Source organism: Pinus tabuliformis, chromosome Q (genome assembly GCF_031772625.1).
Source record: "Pinus tabuliformis cultivar Carrire ecotype Pingquan chromosome Q, CPIR1, whole genome shotgun sequence".
In the NCBI taxonomy this organism is placed as follows: Eukaryota; Viridiplantae; Streptophyta; class Pinopsida; order Pinales; family Pinaceae; genus Pinus; species Pinus tabuliformis.
In genome coordinates, this window is record NC_142296.1 from 1,239,938,504 (window position 1) to 1,239,963,975 (window position 25,472).

Below are 25,472 nucleotides of genomic sequence, written 5' to 3' on the forward strand. Positions count from 1 at the left end.
CCCACCACCGACACCTCCTCCAGCACCACCGCCGGCACCTCCTCCTAATCCTCCTCCAGCTCCCGCCCCGCCACCTACACCTCCTCCTGCACCACCGCCAGCACCTCCGCCCAAACCTCCCCCAGCGCCACCGCCAGCACCTCCGCCCAAGCCTCCTCCAGCACCACCACCAGCACCTAATCCTCCTCCAGCGCCACCTCCGGCACCTCCGCCCAAGCCTCCTCCAGCGCCACCTCCAGCACCTCCGCCCAAGCCTCCTCCCCCACCGCCACCAAGTCCTCCTCCGCTTCCAATGAAATTGTCGGGTTTATACACACGGTCATGAACCACTTTGTTTAAATTTCTGGCTGCGGTTACATGACAACAAGTCGCTACTACTAACAATCCCGCAAGGATAAAGAACCCTCTCTTCATAATGATAGATACCATAATCAACAATATTTTTCCCCTTCTGGACTCGTCTACGAACACCAACTGTCTGTTAGGGCCGATTCCGCGAGGTCTCTGCGCGGCACGTAGCCTTGCAAAGCTCATTCGATTCAACAACAGAATCACAGGTGAAATACCTTCGGGTCTAGCTCGTTACCTTTGAGTTCGCCTCCTTTCGCCACAGCCAGCTGAGCTCCTGATGCATTGCTATACGCCATGAGATGAAACTGATGAACCATTCCCGAATTTGAAATTAAAATATCTAGAATTTGGGCGGGCGTTTTCAAAATTCAAATGACTATCGCATTAATGCAGGTCCTGCAGAAGGGCATCAGTGTTTTCCGGTGGAAGCCGAAGTCCTTTCCTGGCCGAAGGGCTACTCGGTTACATGCCCATGCATGCATGGTGAATTTACTAGGGGTTTGCTGGGCGACTTGAGGTCCCATCATAGTACTCTTAAACGGCATTGAATACCCAATAGCATGTGATTTATTGGTTGCCCTAGGCCCTTATCCCCTTTTTAATATGTATTCACAGCTTATTGACATGACTATATATTTAAGTTTTCGTTTGCAGGCAATTCCTTGCAAATTGGAGAGATGGAGAACGGTGATTCAACGGGCTTGGAGATTTTCACAAACCCTTTCGATATTCCACGAGATAAGCTTCTCAGGTGCTCTCTCTATTTTCATTATACTTCCCTCTTACTTTCATTATAACTTCCCTCTTACTCCTGATAACGGGTTTGGGTTTTTCTATAGCACCTACGTGGCACCTACTCAATTTAACGGAGTCTTGCAATTTACATCTTCCTACTCCTGATAACGGGTTTGGGTTTTTCTATAGCACCTACGTGGCACCTACTCAATTTAACGGAGTCTTGCAATTTACATCTTCCCACTTCCTATGGCAAAGGAGCCAACCACAGGGTTTTGTCATGACAATTGATCAAAAATAACCCAAATCTAGTATAGGTTACGTTTAAGGGAGATGATTACAATGTATACTATTACTAGGCCATCTAGACTCAGGTCTGATATACGCCGCAAGGTTAGGAAGCTCGATGCGGCATATTTTGAGTCTCAGTATTTGAATTCAAGACATGCTCATCGAGTTTCCTAACCTTGAGGTGCATATCGAACGCAGGTCATTAAGAGATGATGGATCACTTCCACCCTCACTCGGGATGAATTCACTTTTGTTTGCATGGCAGAAATTTAATGTTTTGTTTTTGCCAAAAGAAAAGAGAGTATTTTACAGACCTCATAGATATAGGGTTTTGTCATGAGTTATAGTGGATACTGTTAAAATAGCTATTCCAGGATGTGCAATAAACACCAGAATTTGTGTAACAATGAAGATAGTAGATTTTCAGTGCTACCCGATGCTCAAGAACTTGTCTCCAAGCTGATAGTACAATGCATGATTTGTGAATTATATTGTAATGCTCCAATTGACAAGGAGGTAGCTTTGGGGTCTGTGAAAGGGAATATAAATCCATATATACTACAGAGAGATTAGGTTCATCAAATTCATAATGGGACATTGTCTTACATGAAGTGAAACAAGCTCATATGTCTTAGGTACAAAGGTATTGCTCGATATAAACTGCTGCCTCATAACTCCATACGAATTATGATGTGTAAGTCTGGACCCCACTATGGCTGACTCAACAAGCAACATTTAAAAAAAAAAAATTATGATGCGTAAGTCTGGATTCCACTATGGCTGATTCAACGAGCCAAAAAGAAAAGACTGGTAAACCTTATCGATGCTGGCAATTAATGGTAATGTTAAACTTTTAAAGTAAAAATTGATAATTTGCTTTATATTTCTTTCGCTTTTTACTTGAGTTTTTAACTTTACTATTAATTGTTTTAGAATATTTGAAAGTGGTTCCAATCTATCCTATTCAAAATTCAGCAGACCTAAAATTTTTCAGGATTTCAAGATTAGTAGAATTGCAACATTGTCATTGGATAATATCACGTATGGGTATGGGATTGGCATTTAATTGAGAGCACCAAGCCTTTTATGTACCTTGATGTTGCTGGTATTGATTATTGAAGTCCTTTGTCATGGTCTTAACGAAAATGCACCCTTCACTTAAACCAAAATCATTGGTTAGGCATGTTAAGCTTTTTCTACCATGTTATAAGGCTTGGATTAGGCAATTTTATCAAGATAGGGTGGTGTTGACCAATGTCCCTAAAGGATTGAGATAGAGGCAAAGGCTAGAGAAGAGGCAAACAGTGATACTAATGATGAGGATTCCGATATAAATGATGGAACATTCCTTGTCATTTAAATGTTCTTGCTCATTTATTCATAATGCTTTCTTTCAAAATTTCAATTCCTTTTTGGAATCATGGTTTGGAATCTTTAAAATATAATATTTTCATTTAAATTTAAATATTTTATGTATTTTTTATTAAACCAAGTCATTGAAATCAGATTGGTCCGAGACAAATTGAGTCAGAGTTGAGCCATGATCAATTCCGAGTTTGAAAACATTGGTTTGGAGAGCTTGACTTGTACCTACTACCAGCTTTGTGATATATATATCTATCTATATATATATATATCCAAATTTTGTGTACTTGCAGATTTGATTTTCAGTTTATGTTATCTTCATGATCAATTAGATTCCAGGCTTGGTTATATATACTGATTTGATATAACAAAAAATAAAATTGGTGAAGTGATTTAACACATATTTAGAAGATCAGAGAGCAGAAAAGAAGTGAAATATTGCCATTGTAAAATAATATTTCAGATTCAGCCCTAGGGCTAAAAGGTCACAGGAAATAAATCAGAGAAACCTCATGTAAATCAAGTGAAATTTTAAATTTGAATTAAAAGTGAAATTTCAAAATTTCAACGATATTTACAACTTTTAACATCTCAAACCATGAGCATATTATATGCCCAATATATATCTCGTCATATTCATTTGTTCCTGCATATCTTGAGGCATCTTCATAGCTGAAGTGATGGCAGTGTGATTATTTCTGTCAAATGTCTCTCCAGGCAAGATTTGAGATATGGACCAGATAAAGTGTCTGTTATATATTTTTGGCAGTGTGTTTAGTTCAGTCAAATGCATCTAAAGGCAAGATTTGAGATATGGACCACATAAGTATTAAGGTGTCTATTGGATATTTTTGGATCTCAACACCATGAAGAGTAATGCAATGTGACCAAGGCCTGATATGCACCTAGGCTGTGATATACAAATTTGATTTTCTTTAGTAGCTGCTTACTTTTAGGAGTTGCATTTGCACTCCCACTGCTTATTATTTCTGATGTAAAATTTTAAAGCCCATCAGACCTACTTTTTTGGTTATTTGTGGACATTAATAAAATTATGTTATGTACTTTTATCTTATTTCCTTATTCGTTGGTTTTCTATTTCTTTCTCACCCCCTGATATTCCACCTTCATTTCCACAGTTTTGGTTCTAGTCATTCTAACGTTTCTGATTCTTTGTCCCCAGTTTCCTTGTTAAACGCAGTTGCTTTCTTTTTCAAAATTTCTTCTTGAGCAAAGCTTTACTATGCAGAATCACAGAAGAAGATTAATTGCAAAAGAAACTTGTCTTTCAAGATAGAAATCAGATAGCAGATCTATTCAACCTCAATAGGAGGTCATGAAATTACAAAGTTGTGTTTGTTAAAATAGTGACTGGTCCTTTACAAATTGGTTGTGTTAACTATTCTTTGTTGGATTCACTTGCTCAAACCAGGAACCTTATGTACTTACCTGTTCGAGTGGCAACAGCATTAGAGAATCGTTGTAAACAGGCCACAGGCCAAAGGATGAGGAAGATGAAAACACCTCTAATTAGTATTCTGGAATCTCGCTTAGCAAGCACACAAGAGGAGTTGCGAGAATCAATTCCAACAAAAAAGGTTTGTGTCATACTTTCGTAATATTTGTTTTAGGATTTTATGATGCTGTGTTCTCTATATTGACAACTGCCAATTAAATTGAATTGTGGTACTGAGTCATTGCTTTGCGATACAATATCCTTGACATTATCTTTTTCCTTCTTTTGTTTGCAATTACCGGCAAGAGAAAATTGGGCACATCCATACTCAAGAATTTCGCTAATAGAAAACTGATTTAAGAAGGCTGCTACTTATTGTAAAACTATTAAGGAATGAATCGTATACTTTAAAGTTTATAATATTATATTGCCATCAAGTGGTTTTGAAGTAAATTGAACCATTCCTTTAATGAGAATGACAATACTCTGATCTCCTACTTGCTTGCTCATGATATTATATTATGCCATTAATCATCACCATCATAAGTGTTTTTCACATGTTCTAGTACCTACATAACCTGAAGAAGTCTTGTTACATAACTTCTAGGAATTTACATTAATATGACAATGATTGGAAAGTTATGTGTAGAAAGTTTGAATATGAGATAGACACAACCACTCATATGAATTACCGCCACTTTCTTAGATGAAAGACATGCATGCTCTTGACTATTAGGAGAAAGGAGCTCCCTTTTCTCCTTTGTATGTCTCCTGAGACCTTTTGGCACAACCTCCTTCCTTGAAACCAACCACTAGCTGATATTGTCATATTGATGCTCAAACATGGTTGACTAATGCTTCCTCTCTCTACCGTGTTGTAGGTCATCTCTTCATTCATGTGTGTTTGCCCACTTCCTTTTCATTTTCTCACCCATGACCTTTATTCAAACATCCATCCTAAGATTTGCACGAGTAAGTCTACCAACTTTGAAGGCGTTCATTGAGAATTTTTCAAATATTATATGGGACCCTTCCATCCCACTGTCTGTTCTTTTTAATGAGGTTATTTGTTTGGGATTTCCCCGTTATTGGCCCCACCATATCATTCCCTTTGTTAAGAGATGTAGGGGGAATGGACTCAGTGGAGCACATGGCTTCAGAGTGTTGAAGTCCTTGGAGGCTTGTAGGAGGAGTGTTAGAATCATTGGAAGCTTCTAAGAGGAGTGTTGGACACATCTCATGAAACATCCTTGTATTGGATCCTTGCTTGTGTATTTCTTGTGTATAACATCACCTTGGAGCTGGACATGTGTACCCTTGGAGTGTGGCGCTTCACTCGTGTGAATTACTTGTGGCTTTGTAGGTAGCTTGGAAGGTGATTTGCATGGATCAGGTGCCATGACATGCAACGAGTCACCTTAATTATCTCCTACGACAATTAATTAATGAATTTCCTAAGTTATGACTTTAGATGGTAGTTTAATTTAATTGTTGCGTACCTTTCTATAAAAGGGAAAAGAAGTAAACGACTTATTAAGTCGTGACCGGTGATCTCAGTGACGTGAGATCTAATCTCAACTGTTGAGATTAGGGATTTCACTTGATATTAGGGTTTGATCTCTTTAATAGGAGGTTCGAGGCAAAGGAGAAATATATCGATTTGGCACGAGTTGGGATTCAGTGGAGCGTAGTATTTGGCAATGAGAGCGAGAAGAGGCTAGATAGAGCTAGCTAGAGCAAGACCAAGGCAAGTGAGATCAATAAAGGGGTTGAGTTTCTTTGTATGCAAAAGTTCTTTTATTGGGCCACACATGTGGATCGTAAAAAGGCGGTGTAAGAGAAAGGGTCACGATCTTTTGTTGTGTAATTGTCAGAGCAATTTCTTATAAGTTTGCTGTAAAAAATAATTCTCCTAAAGCTAAATAAGAAGCCCAACATTTGTTGGTTTCCCCAAATTGGAGTTTCTAGGGTATATTTGTGTTATTCTCTCTTGCATGTGATTGGTTTCATATATTTTCGCTTGTGTTGTTTATATCATTAAAAACCCAAAATATTTTTTATTACATGTTAGATTAGAAAACCTTGGTTATTTTTCTTTTGTGATTATTTGTTGAGACAGTAAATTTGTAACTAGGTTTAAATAAATTAACATGGTATCAGAGTGATAGCCTCTAAATACAAAGCCAAGCGATTTGCCTCAAGTAGTAGGACAAAGAATTAGAGATAAGTGTACAAGCTTCAAGGGTTTTCTACCATGGCCACCAACGTTAGGTATGAAGACAAATTGGAAGGCTCTTTGAATTATCTGCAGTGGAAGGATTGAATCTCAGTTGTTCTCAAGGAGAACAAGCTATGGAACTTCGTTAATACAATAGTGGTGCCGCCAAGCTCAGATCCAATTGCTCTTGATTTGCATGAGGTCAAGGAGGCCAAGGCGTAGAGGATTATTCTTGATGGGGTCAAAGATCATCTCATACCCCATCTGTTAGAGAAGGATACTGAGAAGAAGATGTGGTATACACTCACAAAGCTTTAGCAAAGCAACTGCCAGAGTTGTAAGTGGTGTTGAGGGACAAGTTGCATACCATAAAAATGTCCAAGGGGGAGAGTGTGACATCTTACTTGACCAGGATAACACAGTTGAGAGATCAGATGGCAGTTGTTGGGACACAACTCAAGAGACTAAGTTGGTGTGTATTGCCTTAAATGGCTTTACGAAGTAGTGGGAAGTGTTCGTAAAATGTATTGTTGGTTGAGAGCACCTGCCCTCTTGGGAGAGGATGTGGGATGATTTCATCCAGGAAGAGATCTGAGAGGGAGCCCAACATGTAGATGAGAAGAAGAGATTTGAAGAGGAAGAGAACCTTTCCCTAGCAAGGAAAGGTAAATAAGGCCAAGAAAGGGTCGAGTAATGGATCTACTTCCAAGGGTGAGAAGAAGAGGGATCCAAGCAAGGTTAAATGCTTTGCATGCCATCAACTAGGACATTATGCTAGCTAATGCTTGAATAAGATGAAGGGCAAGAAAAAGAAGCAGGTTGCTGCTACCGCAAAGGTGGGCAAGTTTGTAGCACGGTTCGAGAATGAGTTTTCGCTCATTGCATATCTCTCGAGCTCAGTTGCCACCAATGTGTGGTATATTGATAGTGGGGCTTCTTGCCACATGACGAGAGTCAAGGAGTATTTCACCAACCTTAAGAAAAAGGAGATGGACTTCTATATTGAGGTTGGGGATAATGCCAAGTACCAAGTAGCTAGTATTGGCACGGTCAAGTTTCAGAGGGAGTCTGACAAATCCTTGTTGGTTGAGGACGTGTTGTATGTTCTGAGTATGATGAAGAACTTGATCTCACTTGCTATTTTGAAGGACAAGGGTTACATTGTGACCTTTGAGGAGGGTAAAGTATATATTCGATCCAAGAACCCCAAGACAATGAAGGATGAAAGAATCTCATAGGCTATAGCTCATCAACATCAAAATCAACATCAGTACCACCATTGCTCTCTTCTGCATGCTCCTCCTCTATATCCAATGTAATCTTTGCATCTGCTGGTGTGGAGAATGACCCCCAAGAGTATGACCATCATAAAAAATGATAGGCTCTAGCACTGGCTCATTAAGATCCAAGTTGGCCAATGCCAACTCGACACTACCATCCAAACCCATATCATTAGGAAACAGATCCCACTTCTTTGTCTTTCCCTTCAACCACTCTTCCCTTTGCCTGTAAATAAGGAAAAGGTTGGTGTGCACATACACCATTGTCTCTGCCCTGGATTGCTCAAGCTTGCTCTTCTTCGAACTATATAGATTCCCATATGTGCTCCAATTCCTCTTGCAACAAGAGGATGAAGTAACATGAGAGAGGAGCCTCATGGCTAATGGCTGCAGAGGAGCGCATGTTGCTCCATGAGTTACTCATCAAGCATAGGGCTTCTTAGCCCCCTTGTCTCTTTGTAGATTGTGAGGGCACTGGTATGGTTTTGTACAAAGTTGTGGATATGCCATGCATCGTCAATAGGATTTCCAATCCATGACACATCAAAAGAAATAGATTTAAATGTTAAATTCAAGGAATGGACAATGCAATGTGTTACATTTTTTTGTTTATATTTAGCTTCGAAAATTATGCCAGCAACCTTGCAAACATGTGCACTGTCTATAATGATTTGCACATAAGAATCAACACTAACATCTTCAATAAATTTAATGAACAACTCACCTATATATTGTGCATCCTTGTATTTCCAAGAGCATCCACTACTTCCAAGAAAACTGGTCCATTCAAGGAAGACACTTTGAAGTTGATGAGTGGATGGCTTGCTGCATCTGTCCATCCATCAAAAGCAATACTAACCCCAGATGTTGGCCATGCTGATTTAATAGGCGCAAACATTTTATCCAAGTCCTTCTTTGCCTTAACCAACAGTGTAGTTCTAAGCTTCTCTGAACTAGGAGGTACATACCCCAATGGAGCCCCCTGAGCTAGGGATTGACAAATCTCAATAAATAAAGGTGATTGTGCAACATTAAATGATATGAAGTTGAGATAGAAAAATAATCCAATGGTAAGATCAGTCTCTTCTTGCCTCTTTTGTCTATTGATCCAAGTGCCTTCCTTTTTGTTGCTTGACTTGCACCCCCACTGGAACTCCCAAATGGATAATTGCTTTCTTCAAGAATGCAAAGGGATCCTCATTCTTTTTTTTCTTAGATGCTGCAGCCACCATTGCTGCACTAACATTGGCCTCTCTTTCTAGTTCTTTCCTCTTAGATGCACTCACTCCTACACATGCTCCAATTGCACAAGATGTGCCCAAAAAATGCCCTTTCACACAGAAATATGTGCTTCTTGAATTGACTGTTGCAAAAGCTTCGTGTCCAAAGAACATTGCCTCCTCCCTTTAACTTGCTCCCTGGCCTTTGATGTCTTGTAACATATTTCTACAAGGGATATTTTAGTTCTTGAACTTGTTGTCTTGCTAAGATGATGTTCCTCTCAACATTTTAAGCTGTTGTTGCAACCCCACTTCCAACAGATGGAATATTGGCAGACCCTGATGAAATTGAAAGAGGGGGGCTATTAATGGGGTCATTCCTCCCCTTCTTTTGACCTTTTCCTGTTGCCCTTGATTGAGCCATGATTGCTATGAATATAAAGACAAATGGACTATTGTAAGGCTATGCATGTAAACAAAAAGGAACCGGCAGACTGCTGTAGCAAAAGTAAAAAAAATTGGAAGGGAAATCCACTAACGTGCACCTTGAATCTCCTCTAAAACTCGTCTCCCTCCTTTATTGGTCACCCACACACTCCTACAACTCCAAAATAATAAACGCAAGTGAGAGAAATCAAGCCAAACCCGACTTTTAGCACCGCACGAGGTTGATTTTTAGTGACACATGTCACAAAGCCAGGACATGATTTTGGCATGTGCTTGACATGAGTAAAACTTGTGTTGGGCACGTGTCATCATCGTGTCGTGTCTGACACAAAGGATTCGTGACACCAAGGGGGGCGTGTTATGTGACTTAGGGTAACATTTTATTGTTGAGGACCACTCTTGGCACATTCTCGTAGGGTGCACTTTATTGGAGAGTATTTTATTATTTGTGGGTAGTTGAGATAGTTACATGGCAGAATTTCTAGGGTGCACCTTTCCTAGGTGCTCTCTCATCTTTATTGCATGGATATTTCAGCTACAATTGTCATCATTTGACCTTCATTGGGGAACACCCTCACCTCTTTGACTTGGTGTTATATATATTTTTATTGCAAGGGGTTATGGAGTGGTTCTTATGGAGGGACATGTGGCATGCTTGGAGGGCCACATGTGTGGCTTTTGCATGCATTTACTTGGTCCTATTCCTATTTTTGAGCATCTCCATGGAGGGCACATTTGTGAAGACACTTCTTGCTATTCTTTGAGATATATATTTTGTTATTTCATGAAGTTTTGGCATGATCAAAACCCTAATTCACCCTTATCTCCTTACATTAGTCTTCTGGAGATGGTCCACTTGCTATTTTATTGTTTTGACTACATTTCTTGTGGAGCACTCCATGCACTTGGCATCTTGCACATTCATCCATGGATTGATTGTTTAGGATTTGCACATGTGGATTGGTTGTTTGCCTCTTGTGGACCTCTTGCTATTTTTGGAGAGGGCTATTGTGGAGCATTCTCTTAGGAGGATTATTATGTTGATTGTTCTCACTGTAAATTGAAGTTAGAGATGGAAGGGTTCTACTAAATTTAGCAGTGGAACCCATAAGTGAAGCTAAGGCACAATTATACTTTCACTTAATTTTGACTTAGGAAATTCTAATTTTCCTATAGTAAAAGAGCAAATCGATCTCAATAGTTTGACTTGAGTTAATGGGCCAGTTCAACTTGAGTTAATGACTTGAGTTAATGGGCTAGTTCGACTTGAGTTGATGGGTTAGTTTAACTTGACTTGATGGGCCAGTTCGATTTTATAAAAGGGGAAGGGCATAGACTTGGCTATCATTATCACGCACTAGAGACTTGTGTGTTTTACCTCGACAAGAAGACATTCCAGGTCAGCGTGCTAGGGCAGAGAGATAAAGGCCAAATAGCCTCAGTATTTTCTTCAGCTAGCGTGCTCACTTTCTAAGGCCGAGTCAACCTGCGCAAGAGGGCCGAATAGTCTGTGTGAGTCTGTACAACTGCGTATGTAGAGGCTGAGTTGGTTAGAAAGACACATAACAATGTGTTGAGGGAGAACGAATTGAAGGGGAATTTTTCCTAGTGTTCATATTTAATTTTATGAGATTTTTGCTAAGTAGAATAATAATAAAATACACAAGTTGGCAGGTTTTCCCAAATTGGGGTTTCCTAGGTAAATTCTGCTATATTATTTATTGTGTGTTTGTGTCTTCGTGATTTTATTTTTTCGTTGCTATTATTTGTTAGAACACTCATCATGTTTAGTGAAAGAGATTAGAGTTCAACTTTCGGTTTCCTCTTCTCAAAATTTTTATTAACTTAGTAGTTGGGTATTAGAAAGCTAACATGGTATTAAAGCAGGGCTCTGATTGAATATCAAAAAGCGAGTTATTTTCCTTAGGAGCAGGTGAAAGACGCAAGAAAGGGGACACAATTCACTTCAGGGTTGTGCTAGGGTTCTAGCTGCGTGACCAAGGCATAATTTGCATACGGGTTTCTCAAGTGGGCTCTGCGCAAGGGATTTTGAGCAGTTCGAACTTGTAGAATAGCATATTTGGGGCTAAGATTTGAGGACTGCCTTGATGGGGCTTTGGATTTCTTTTCTTGGAAGGAGAGGATTGGTATAGTTTTAGAGGAGCAGGGAATTTGGGAATTTGTGGAGAGTCCTCTAGCCACACTAGCACACCCTCAACCACTGGGCAGCATAATAAAAAGGATGCAAAGGCCGGAAGAATAATTGTTGAAGGAGTCAAGCATCATATCATACCTCACCTTTTCGGAAAGAAGACAACTCATGCCATGTGGACAACTATCTTAGGGTTGTACCAGGGTATGTGTGAGGCTAGGAAGCTGGTACTCAGAGATAAACTCAGAAATATCAAGATGATTAAGTCTGAGTTTGTGATTTCTCATTTGACCAGATTCACCCAAGTGAATGATGAGTTACTTGGGGTTGGGGAGATAGTCTCGAACAAGATTTTGTCAGTTTTGTACTATTGGGCTTTCCCAAGTCATTGGAAAACTCCACTGATGTAGTGAGTGGCAGAGAAAAGCTTCCAAATTGGGAGCGACTATGGAGTGATTGTGTGCAAGAGGAGATTCAGAAGCAAGCTAAATTTGGGTCTCATGTGAAGATTGAGGAAGAAGAAAACTTTGCCCTAGCTGGCAAAGGGGGCAAGGCCAAGGGCAAGAAAAATCTAGGAGGGGTTGAGTCCAGTTCAGGAGGCAAGAAGAAGAAATATCTCAGCAAAATGAAGTGCTTCTCTTGTCATTAGTTTGGGCACTATTCCACCAAGTGTCGAAATAGGAAGAAGGGATCCAAGAAGGATCACGTGGCAGCATCAACAAAGGTGGAGGAGTTCACTTCTCAGTTTGAGAAGGAGTTTTTTCTCATCATGGCAAGCTCAGTGGTCAACAATGTGTGGTATATTGACAATGGAGCATCTTGTCATATAACTAGGAACAAGAGTTATTTCATCTAGTTGACAGAGAAGGATACGTAGTTTCATATAGAGATGGGAGATGATGGCAGGTACTTAGCACAGGGCGTGAGTATTGTCAAGTTTGAGAGGGAGTCTAAGAATCCTCTCTACCTTAAAAATGTCATCTATATCCCAGGGTTGAAGAAAAGCTTGTTTCAGTCTCAACTTTAGAAAACAAAGGTTATGAGGTCATCTTCAACAGAGGAAAGACTTTCCTCAAGCCCTTAAAATTTGGAGCCATGAAGCAGATTGGAGTTAGGGTGAAGAACCTCTATAGGTTATAGTTTGAGACAAAAGCGACCTTGAGCAGCAGAGAGATTAGTGTGCATAGATGTGACCTTGGAGAGCTTTGGCATAGGCATATGGGTCACTTACACCATGGAGTGCTGAAGATTTTGAGGGAGATTGCCACAGGGTTACCATAGTATAGTGTAGATCAACATGACGTGTGCAAGGGCTGCACACTTGGCAAGTATGCCAAGACATCCTTTTCCAGTAGAGACAACAAGGCCAAGAGCATCTTGGAGTTGGTACATTCAGATGTATGCAGACCATTTTCCTCTCCATCCCTGATGGGATACAAATATTATGTCACCTTTATTGATGACCACTCAAGAAAGACATGGATCTTCTTCATGAAGAAGAAAGATCAGGTCTTCTCGAAGTTTGTGGAGTTCAAGGCCTTGGTGGAGAACTAGACTGGTAGGAGGATCAAGGCACTAAGGTCAGACAATGGTGGGGAGTACATCTCCAATGCTTTCAGGGACTTGTGTGCCAAGGAGGGCATCAAGAGAGAGCTCACCACACTTCATAACGCTCAACAAAATGAGATTGCTGAGCGCAAGAACTGAAGCATTGTTGGAGTGGCCAGGGCTATATTGCATGACTAGGGGCTACCTATGTTTCTTTGGGCAGAGGCATGCAACACTGCAGTCTTTTTGTAGAACAAGAGTCCACACAAGGTATTCACCTATTAGGCAGAGTACATCAAAGGCGACTTTCATAGGCAAGAAGCTTGACGTGTCTCACTTCTGGATATTAGCAATCTTGTTTACTACCATGTGTCTTCAGATAATTGGAACAAGTTGGAGCCCACAACAAAGAAGGGCATTTTCGTGGGCTACAATGAGACATCTAAGGCATAAAGGGTGTATATTCCAACACTTAGGAAGACAATGATCAGACATGATGTGAAGTTTGAGGAAGAAAGGGTTCTCAGGAATTCCTTGGAGCATGAGCAAGATGCAACACAAGAGGAGTAGTAGGCTCCCAAGCAGGATGCTCAACCAGTTTCTTAGGCTTCATCATAACTAGTTGTTGGGTAGGTTGACCAACACACAGTTGAGGAAAAAGCACATCAATAGGAGGAGAGAGTAGACTTAGAAGGGCCCATTAAGCCAATGACTCCCAGTCCAGGGAGAGGACGAGCCAGGTGGGTATATCAATTGATTAGGGAGGCTCTGGAGAGAGTTGGAGCTCCTAGTTCCACATTTAAACAAAGTAAAGAACCACAAAGATATACTGGGTACATGGTACTTATGACTGAGGTGATAGACTTAGAGCTATCTTGTTATAAGGAGGCAACCTCTCAGCAGGTATGGCGAGATGCCATGGTGGAGGAATATTCCTCTATCATGCAGAATGACGTTTGGGAGATTGTGCCAAGACCAGTTGGCAAGTCAGTGGTTGGTTCATGTTGGGTGTACAAGATCAAGCATGCAACTGATGGGAGTGTGGAAAAGTGTAAGGCTAGATTCGTGGCCAAAGGGTTCTCCCTGGTTGAAGGGATAGACTATGATGAGATGTTCATAGAAGTGGCTCGATAATTACCCATTAGGACTATTCTGGCTATTCTGGCTATCACAACACATATGGGGTGGAAGATCCACCAAATGGACGTGAAGACCACCTTCCTTAACATAGTTGTTGAGGAAGAGATATATGTTGAGCAACCTGAGGGGTTTGAGACTTTCAACAGAGACACACATGTGCAGGTTGAAGAGAGCTCTTTATGGGCTCAAGTAGGCACCGAGGGCATGGTATGCTCGGATAGACAACTACCTTCTTGATTTGGGCTTCACCAAGAGTGAAGTTGACCCTAACCTGTACTATATTGTGGTTGAGGGCCAACCTCTCATTCTTGTTATATGTTGATGATTTGATATTGACAAGGGATGAGGAGCTCATTCATGACTGCAAGAGAGATCTTGCAGAAGAGTTTGAGATGAAGGATATAGGGCTTATGCACTATTTCCTTGGATTGGAGGTTTGGCAGGGTGATGGGGAGATATTCTTGGGACAGGGTAGGTATGTGTAGGAGATTCTCAAGAGATTCCACATGCAGGATTGTAGGCCCATGACCACGCCTCTAGTCACAAACTAGAGGAAGGTGAACACTACTAGAGGTGAGTGAGTGGATCCCACTCTCTATAGGCAGCTCATAGGGTCGTTGATGTATCTTGTGAACACACAACCAAATGCTTTCTTTGCAGTTAACTAGTTGAGCTAGTTCATGGTTGAGCCGACTAGAGTGCATTGGGTTGTTGCCAAGCACGTGTTGAGGTATCTTAGGGGCACAATAGATTATGGGTTGTTGTACAGACAAGTTGATGGAGTGAGTCTTTAGGGATTCATAGATGCATATTAGGTAGGGGGTTCAACCAACAGGAAGAGCACTTTAGGTTGTGCTTTCAGTGTTGGGTTAGCAGTTGTTTCCTAGTTTAGTAGGAGGCCGTGCTTTTAGTGTTGAGTCAACAATTGTTTCCTGGTTTAGTAGGAAGCGAAGGTCAATGGCACTGAGCTCAATTGAGGTCGAGTATATGGCTGCCAGCTTGTGTTGGAAAATGTAACTAGGTTCGGTCTTCATTAAATGTATTTGAGTCACTATTTCCTTGGATTGGAGGTTTGGTAGGGTGATGGGAAGATATTCTTGGGACAAGGTAGGTATGTGTTGGAGATTCTCAAGAGATTCCACATGCAGGATTGTAGGCTTATGACCACACCTCTAGTCACAAGCTAGAGGAAGGTGGACACTACTAGAGGTGAGTGAGTGGATCCCACTCTCTGTAGGCAGCTCATAGGGTCGTTGACGTATCTTGTGAACACAAAACCAAACGTTTTCTTTGCAGTTAACTAGTTGAGCCAGTTCATAGTTGAGTCGACTAGAGTGCATTGGGTTGCTGTTAAGCGCATGTTGAGGTATCTTAGGGGCACAATAGATTATGGGTTATTGTACAGACAAGTTGATGGAGTAAGTCTTCAGGGATTCACAGATGCATATTGGGTAGGGGGTTCAACCAACAGGAAGAGCACTTTAGGTTGTGCTTTCAGTGTTGGGTCAACAGTTGTTTCCTGGTTGAGTAGGAAGCGAAGATCAATGGCACTGAGCTCAATTGAGGTCGAGTATATGGCTGCCAACTTGTGTTAGAAAATGTAACTAGGTTCGGTCTTCATTAAATGTATTTGAGTCATTTTGTAATTTACTTGTCAAAAGAATAAAGAAAATAACTATTATTATTATTATTGTGACTTATTAAAGCATGGGTTTCATGCTTGGGTCACCATGTTTTAGGTCAAAGTCCCCATTGAGGACTTCTAGGATTTATTCTGAGTCAATAGAGTCATTTTACTTTTAAAGAGACCCTTCTTGGGCTTTTGAATCATGTAAAAAGGTTAAGTATTGAGTCAAATATGAATTATGTTGTCTCCACACCAAGTCGGCCTCAAAGGAGGCTATTCAACCTCACCAAAGGGCTATAAATGAAGCCATTCGAATTCCATTTGAAGCACACTCTCTCACAAGCAAGTTTGATCTCTCTTGAAGCCGGAAGAAGTGCGAAATAGGAGGAGAAGGAAGTGCGAGTTTGGTCTAGGAGAAGGAGAAAGGGAAAATCGAACCTTTGGTGCAACTATCTCTCTCTCTCTCTCTTGTGCCCTAGTTTGGAAGATTGAAGTTCTCTTGTTGATGCCGTAGCCAGTTGCCGTATAATGCCGTAGCCAGTTTCCATGTTGATGCTGTAGCTAGTTGTTGTGTCGATGCCATAGCCAGTTGTCATGTGACGCTGCCACCTCAAGAAGCTGTATTGGGCCAAGATCGAAGGTTTTGAGTGAAGATTGAAGTCTCTAAGGCAAGGTCGAAGTTGCTGGGTCGAAGAAAGTGTTGCCGCTGTCGCTGTTGTTGCTAGGTCAAGAAGGATCATTTGCAAGTAAGGAAGAAGGCTGACTTGGTGTGGAGGAAAGTTTGTGTCAAGGTCAAGAGTCTTGGAATATCTTTGGAAAACTATTGAAGGAAGAATTACTGACTAGGTTTTCCCCTAGAGAGGGGTTTTGCCCTGGCTGTGAGCCTACATCTGGTGTCCATTGTTTTATGTGCTATTGCTTTGGTAATTGCTTGATGAACTAAAAGAAAGAAGATATAAAAGAAACCTAATAAGAAGTCAAGAACATCACAAGCATATATCAAGTATAAGAAAATCTTTTTGCCTTTATGATTTTCTAACAGCTTGGAAGCTTGTGAGGCTATTTGGTTGAGGAAGCTACTTGTCAGGTTCTTCAATTAGAGGTTGGAGCCCACAGTCATAAATTGTGATAATCAGAGTTGCATCAAGCTCTTTGAAAATCTAATGTTTCATGACCGCTCCAAGCACATTGAGATCAGGTACCACCATATCAGAGATTGTGTTCAGAGGGGTAAAGTCAGACTTCAGTACATACCTACAGAGGAGCAGACAATAGATATCTTGACCAAGGCATTAGCAAGAGGAAAATTTGTCTACTTTAGAGATAAATTGGGTGTAGTACAAAACACCTTCCTCTCTAAGAGGGAGTGTTAATTGAAGTTAGAGATGGAAGGGTTTTGCTAAATTTAGAAGTGTGCTAAATTTGGCAGTGGAACCCACAAGTGAAGCTAAGGCGCAGTTATACTTTCACTTAATTTTGACTTAGGAAAATTCTAATTTTCCTATAGTCAAAAAGTAAATCGATCTCAATAGTTCGACTTGAGTTGATGGGCCAGTTCGATTTTATAAAAAGGGAAGGGTGCAAACTTGGCTATCATTATTACACACTAGAGACTTGTGTGTTTTAGCTCAACAAGAAGAGGTTTCGGTTCAACGTGCTAGGGTAGAGAGACAGAGGTCAAACAGCCTCATTATTTTCTTTAGCTAGCGTGCTCACTTTCTAAGGCTGAGTCATTTGCGCAAGATTGCTGAATAGCTTGTACAAGTTTGTGCAACTGTGTATGCAAAGGCCGGTTGGTTAGAAAGACGTAGAACAAAGTGTTGAGGGACAACAAATTTAAGGGGAATTTTTCCCAGTGTTTGTAATCAATTTCATGAGATTTTTGCTGAGTAGAATAATAATAAAACACACAAGTTGGTAGGTTTTCCCCAGTTGGGGTTTCCTGGGTAAATTCTGGTGTATTAATTCTCGTGTGCTTGTGTCTTCGTGATTTTATTTTTCCGCTGCTATTATTTGTTAGAAGACTCAACATATTTAGTAAAAAAGTTGGAGTTTAGTTTTCAGTTTCCTCATCTTATAATTTTTATTAAATTAGCAACTAGGTATTAGAAAGCTAACTCTCACATGCATCTTGGAGGGCACACTTAGTGAGTTTTCCTAAGTGGACCTTGTAGCACATCCTCCCATGTGGAGACTTATTTTATTATATCTTACATGCATGCATTTTTGGAGGGTTCTTTCCTTGTGGACACTTGGCATTTGACTTGGTTTAGTACCTATTTTTAGTGGTATCTTCCCCTCTCATGAGCATTATATTGTTATTTCTCTAGTGTTTTTAGATGGGTTGAGTTGTCCTTGAGAGCGTTTTGTCCATATGCTGTGACATGGTCAACCATAGATTGAGGAGAGATCTAACTACATTATTATAATATTTGTTTGTGTTAAATTTAATTAACAATGGTATGTTCTATGACTAGCACAATTACTTCAATGTTCCTTTAGCAGCCCAATGAAAACTAACAATTTAGATTTCCAATAGCAATCACATTAACAATTGATCATATTGACAGTAAAAGTAGATAGAACATAAAACAATATGCAAAAGACAAGCCAAGACAAGAGAACTCCAGATTTGGCAGATGCCAGGGAAAAACCCCAAGATGGGGAAAACCCTTTGATCAAATCTTCCTATTATTATATCAAACGTTCAGCGGAGAGAGAGTACAAAAGTCTAATTGACTTGCCAAATTCAAAGTTAAAACAACCCTGCCAAAATTTGCAGTCCACTACAGTGAAATTAGCCCTAACCAGAAAGTCAAAGATGGTTAAAGAAAAAATAGGATATCCTCAAAACAACTCGATCTTCCCCAGTCAAACTCGACTTGATCAGAGTCAAAGTCAACCCAAAAAGTGATAAAGTGAATGGTCAAACTTGGTCAAACTGTTGTCCTGAAATTTGCGGTCAATCTATAATTTGGTCTGTAGTCAAAGTGCTTAGATTACCTCGGTTCCTGTGCCAATATATGTAGCCCGCCCAAATAGATAATCTCTCAAAAGATCGAAGTCAAACTCTCCTTGAAAGGTCAAAGTCAACGCTTGTCAAACTGCAAAATTTTCTGAGATTTTCGGCCCTGCAATTTAGCTCTGAAATTCGTCCTCCTTGTTCCACATGTGTGAGAGAGAGAATGCGCAATGTTGTATGAACCAATGAGTGAAGGAGAGAGAATGTGTGAGTGATGAAGATGCCAAATGAGGTGAAAGGTCACTTGTATTTATACAAACCGTTGAGGGTGAAGTGACACATCCATTGGGCTTTCTGAGCCTACATGATTATGTGGCCGACCTTGATAATTTGCCCATGTGTGGGCATAAATTCAAAATCACACTTTTGCGTTTCCAAATGAGTTATATCAATTTTGGTCCTCTCTAAAAGAGGAATTTAGTGCAATCATCATCTCCATCAAATGAGCTGTCCCAGGGTGGAATTTGGCCCTAGTTGCCAATTTTAACACTCCCTCTCAACTAGGGAGAATTCCACCTACCAATCATCAATCATCATGCCATATTGTCATCATGTACCATCTCTGTGTCTCATCTCATATTTGCTCTACTGAACACTAATATGAATAATAAAGAAGAATCGATCGAGACTGAGTCACAAGACCTTACCACTCTCCACTGACAAATGTCAGTCTTGATCCCATATCAGTTGTTGAACACCATGCATCCTAGACATAGGGAGTATGACAATGCACGATGCATCCATTGATAGTGCTAAGGTCGCTATCCACGTTTCCCAACTCATTGGCCAGATGAGAGGTACTTCCCATAAGTCTCGGACTACATGGGTAGAATGTTTGCTGGGGCATCAATAGGAGAAGGTGAACCACTCACCTTACACACAGTTAACCATCATGGGGTATCACAGGGGAAGGTGAACCACTCATCCTGTACACAGCTCACCAATAGGGGAATGTGAACCACTCATACTATGGTCGCTCATAGCTCCATGAAGTACCCCAAGCCCCCAAGAGCTCCCAGAGCTCAGTGTCCAACTCAATCGGGACCCTCTTAGGAGGGTCTTTCCATGACTCCAAGTCTCTCTCGGAAGGCTAAGAATTTGACCTTCCCTAAGGGCTTCATGAGGATGTCTGCAACTTGCTCATCAGTCCTGTGCATTGGAGCCTTATTGCTCCCCACTGTACAATACCCCGGATAAAGTGGTACCTGATATCAATGTGCTTGGAGCAGTTGTGGAACAAAAGATTCTTTGGAAGGCGAATCTCACTTTGGTTGTCGCAGAAGATCACGGTGGTATCCAACACGTGCTCAAATAGCTCACTAAAGAGCTTCCTCAACCAAACAACTTCACAACAGGCCATACTAGCTGCAATGTATTTAGCGTCGGCGGTGCTTAGAGCAACCGATTTCTACTTCCTACTCATCCAAGAAATTGAGGCAAACCCTAATGAGAAGCAACATCCAGACGTGTTCTTACGATCCACCACACTGCCAGCCTAGTCAACATCAGTATATCCATGTAGCCTCAAATTCCCGGCAGTGTATCTCAATCCATAGTTGATTGTGCCACGAAGATATCTCAAGAGATTCTTAGTAGCAATCCAATGTATGTGATGAGGCTCGACCATAAATTGACTCAACGTATTCACAACGAAGCATATGTCAGGACGAGAGTTTACCAAGAACATCAGGGTCCCCATAAGTTGTCTATATTCGGAAGGGTTTGCCAATTCGGGCCCAACAACACTTCCACATAGCTTCTTGAAGTTGAGTTCCATCGGAGTAGACACAGACTTGCAATCCACCATCCTATATCTCTTGAGCAACTTCACAATGTATTTTCCTTGAAAAAGGGAAATATCACCTGGCTTTTGCCAGACCTCCAGGCCTAGGAAGTAGTGCATCAGACCTAGGTCCTTCATCTCGAACTCGGAAGCCAACTCCCTCTTACATTGATAAATGAGAGGGTCTGCACCTGTTAGAAAGAGATCATCCACATAAAGGACCAAAATGAGAGGCATGTCCTTTTCAACCTTGAAGTATAAGTTAGGATCAACATCACTCCTTGTAAATCCCAGCTTCATAAGATAGCTATCAATCCTCTCATACCAAGCCCTAGGGACTTGCTTCAACCCATAGAGGGCTTTCTTCAACTTGCACACATGTGTCCTTCGATCTTGTACTTCGAACCCCTCAAGTTGTTCTATGTAGACTTCCTCCTTAAGCGAGCCATGCAAGAAAGCAGTCTTAACATCCATTTGGTGTAGGCTCCATCCTTGAGAGCAGCAAGAGCAATAATGGATCAGATAGTGTTATATCGGGCAATCGATGCAAATATCTCGTCATAATCCACTCCTTCCTTTTGAGAGAAGCCTTGAGCAACAAACTTGGCTTTATATTTTTCAACACTCCCATCAGCTCCATGTTTAATTTTGTATAGCCATTTAGAAGTAGCCATCGACTTGTCCTTGGGTCTAGGGACCACGTCCCAGACATCATTCTTCATGATAGATTCATATTCCTCATTCATTGCATCCTTTCAGACTTGGTATTTTACGGCTTCTTCGAACGTACATGGCTCAAATTGAACAATAGTACTCATAGCAACTAAGTACCCTTGATACCTCTTTGGCTTCTTGCTTTCACGGAATGTCCCTCTTGGAGCAATATGTTTTTCAGCATTTTCGAGAGTATCTTTGAGCCACAACGGTCTTTTACTTGAGGTAGAGGGATCACTAGGTGGTGGATCAATGGGATCCATCGGGACTTCAACATCAGGCATAGGTTCATCTGAAGGAGGTTCATCTTATTTTTCCTTGGAATGGGGAGATCTCGGGACTTCCCAAGGGCAGTATCTTCATCAAAGGTGACGTCATGGCTAACTTCCACATCTCTTTGACTAGGCACATAGATTCTACATGCCTTTGAATTTTCACTGTAGCCCACAAATATACCTTTCTTCCTAGATGCTTCCAACTTGTTTCTTTTCTCTTTAAGCACATGAAAATATATAGGACAACTAGATATTCTATAATGAGAAACGTCAAGTTTCTTACCAGTGAAAACTTCTTTAGGTGTCTTGAAATCCAGTGCTTGATGTGGCCTCCTATTTTGAACATACACATCAGTGTTGGCAACTTCTCCACATAAGAATTTTGGTAGACTTTAATCATGGAGCATGGCATAGGTGGCTTCCATGATTGTTCGATTCTTCCTTTCAGCAAGGCCATTTTGCTTAGGAGTGTATGGAATGGTTGTCTCCCTCTTAATGCCCACCTCTTTGCAAAAGTCATTGAATTCACTTGATTCATATTCGGTTCCATTGTCGGTCCTCAATATCTTGATCTTCTTCCTTGTTTGATTTTCCACCAAGGATTTGAAAGAACAAAACCATCTGAACATTTCGTCCTTCTTCTTCAACAAGTAGATCCATGTTTTGCGAGAGAAGTCATCCATAAAAATTGCATAGTATAAGTATCCTCGCAATGATGTTACGGACAACATACCAGATAGGTCATAATGGACCAATTGAAGAATATTGGAAGTTTTGACTTTCACTTGAAGGGAGTGGTCCCCTTGTAAGTTTCCTAGCTGCACAACCCTGACAAACTCCTTCATGGTTCATGTTGAACTCGGGCATACCCGTGACCATCTTCTTTACCCCAGGTAAGGCTTTGTAATGAAGGTGAGCAAATCTTCGGTGCCATAATTTAGATTGAAGAGAACTATTGCAAGTCAAGGCTCCCAAAGGACTTCCTCCAACTTGATAGAGACCTTCAACCCTAAATCCAAGTGTAAAGGCATCTTTAGGGTTTCTTTTCCAAATACGTACCTTTCCATCGATGAATGCTACCTTGAAGCCTTTATCTTCCATTGCAGAAATAGACACCAAGTTCTTCTTCAAATTGGGCACATACAACACTTCTTGTAGATGAATGGTTTGACCTTGATTCAAGGGAAGAGTGACAATACCTATTCCTTTCACAGGTTAGGTGGCATTATATCCAAGTATGATTTCCAAGTTAGTCTTCTTTTCAACCAAATTTGAGAGGGCCTCCTTATACTCAGTGAAGTGCCTTGAGGCTCCACTATCAATCAACCAATGATCCAAAGTATTCGAAGGAGAGGCAGTAGATAAGGCGGAAATAAGATAAAATTCTTTTTGTTTTCCTACAACATTACTTTCCTCATACCTAGAATTTCTTGTCCTTTTGGGAGGTCGACCATTTCCATATCGAGCAGTAGGAGCATTCCTTTTTCCTTTGTTGTTGAACATGTTGTTCCTTTGATTGCCATTGCCTTTGTAGTTGTTGTGATTGTTGTTGTCATCATCCCTTGGAGTATCCTTCTTGTGAGGACACTCTCTAGCATAATGGCCAAACCTATTGCAATTGTAGCACCTTCCTTTTCTTCCTTCTTTGAATCCCTGCTTGAATCCTTGACCTTGTCTCTTTGGACCAACATTGTTCTTCCTCTTAGCATGAGCGGAGAAAGCAGTAGGTTCATTTCCATTTGAAGGCTTGTCTCTCTCCATCATCCTCATCTCTTCTTGAGTGCATCTAGCCAATAATTCATTGAAACTAGGAATCTTGTCATTGTTGAGAATGGTGGTGTTAAACACATCCCATGCTCTTGTAAGACCTCCGAGAGCGATGAGAGTGAGCTCCCTGTTAGCAACAAATTCTCGAATAGATAGAAGGTCATTCTTGATTTCTATAATCCTCAGGAAGTAGGTTTGGATCAGTGTTGCACGAAGCGCCCCCCCCCCCACACGGTTCCAAGCCCCGAAGCGCGTCCCGTACGGAAGCGCCTAGGAAGCTTGGCCGGAAGCGGCGCTTCCGAATTCGGAAGCGCCGCTTCGGCTTTTTTAGCCGCTTCCTGGAAATTTGGAAGCGCTGTACGGAAGCGCCGAAGCGCGCTTCGTACGACGCTTCGGGCGTCGGAAGCGTACGCTTCCAGAAAAGCTTCCGGAAAAGCGTTTAGAAAATCGTTTTTTTTCAATTTTTTTTTTAATTTTAGGTGAGTTCGCTTGTTGGGGGTGGGTCCACCTTGGGTTAGGGTGACGAATGAAGGCAAAAAAAATTATAAATATAGCGGATGCTCCCTCATGGTAATGTTAAATTCTTAAAGTAAAAGTGACATTCTCCTTTATTTTTCATTTTCATCCTTTTACTTAAATTTTTAACATTACCATGAAATGACTCAGGATGTTTGAGAGTGGTTCCAGCCTCATTGGACTTCATATGGAGAAAATAGAATTTCATATCCTATTCAAAATTCAGCAGACTTAACAGTTTTCAGGAATTCAGGATCAATGGGATTGTGGCATTTCATTAGATTATATCAAGTATGAAGGTATGCGATTCGAATTTAATCAAGAGCACCAAGCCCTATATGTACCCTAGTGTTGGTGGTGTTAATTGTTGAACTCCTTTGTCACGCAGCACACCCTTAGCAAAAAATTACCTTTCAATCAAGTCAAAACCATCGATCAAGCATGTTAAGCTTTTTCTACCATATTTTAAGTCTTGAATTAGGTAGTTTGATCAAAATTGGGCAATGTTGACTAAGAATCTAGATTCTAGATCATTAATGTACAATGGATGTTATATCTATCTTGATTTATGCAAAAATATACATGTTTTCATGTCTTCTACAATTAATTTGGTATTTGGGATGTTTGTTTTGAGTATAAATGCAAAAAATATATATATATATATATATATATATATATATATATAGCAGACGCTTCCGCGGACGCTTCGCTTCCTAGATTTTTGGAAAATGACGCTTCGGCGTTCCCGCTTCCAAAAAACGCTTCCGCTTCGTGCAACATTAGTTTGGATAGACTCCCCTTTGTCCATCTTGATATCCTTCAACTTGTTTTTGAGAAAGAGGATTTGATTTGCATTGGTCACTTTGAACATCCCAACCAACTTATAATACATCTCCTTAGATGTTTCTAAATCAGAAATATAAGCAACCAAATGCTTTTGAATAGAGTCTATAATGATTCTTTTAGCTTTGACCTCACCTTTCTTGTATTTTGTCTTTGCAGCAGCAGGTGCATTTGAAGGAGGACCCACCACTCTTCCCTTCACATAGTCCATGGCATCATGCTCTTCCAAAGTCAAGTCCAAAGTCATCTTCCATTCATGATAGTCAGATTTGTCCTTAAGCTTATCCTTGGATTTGTAGTAAGATGTAGAAGCCATTGAAGCTAGATCAAACAAATCTCTCTTAGTGTTTGCTTTTCTCTCTCTTGCTTGGGCTTTGTCTTCACCTGTGCTCTTATACCATGTTAAATTTAGTTAACAATGGTATGTTCTATGCTGAGCACAATTACTTCAATGTTCCTCTAGCAACCCAATGACAACATCCAATTCATATTTCCAATAGCAATCACATTAACCATTTGGCATTAATCACATTGACGGTAAAAGTAGATAGAACATAAAACAATATGCAGAAGACAAGCCAAGACAAGAGAACACCAGATTTGGCGGATGCTAGGGAAAAACCCCAAGATGGGGAAAACCCTTTGATCAAATCTTCTTATTATTATATCAAATGTTCAACAGAGAGAGAGAGTACAAAAGTCAAAACTATCTTGTCAAAATC

The 25,472-nt window shown here is 40.6% G+C and overlaps 1 protein-coding gene across 5 annotated transcripts in view; it reads left to right on the forward strand.

Moving 5' to 3' along the window:
* Positions 1-277: 277 nt before the first annotated feature.
* Positions 278-25,472, forward strand: part of LOC149224300 (uncharacterized) — a 54,477-nt gene continuing 29,282 nt past the window's right edge. For 4 of the 5 annotated variants that reach the window (XM_089386080.1, XM_089386081.1, XM_089386082.1 and 1 more), the window contains exons 1-4: positions 278-557; positions 745-834; positions 1,006-1,102; positions 4,175-4,340. In XM_089386080.1, the coding sequence (XP_089242206.1) occupies positions 416-557; positions 745-834; positions 1,006-1,102; positions 4,175-4,340 (495 nt within the window). In that variant the 5' untranslated portion in view covers positions 278-415. The remainder of the gene's footprint in view (positions 558-744; positions 835-1,005; positions 1,103-4,174; positions 4,341-25,472) is intronic. The other variant, XM_089386084.1, reaches the window with a different exon arrangement.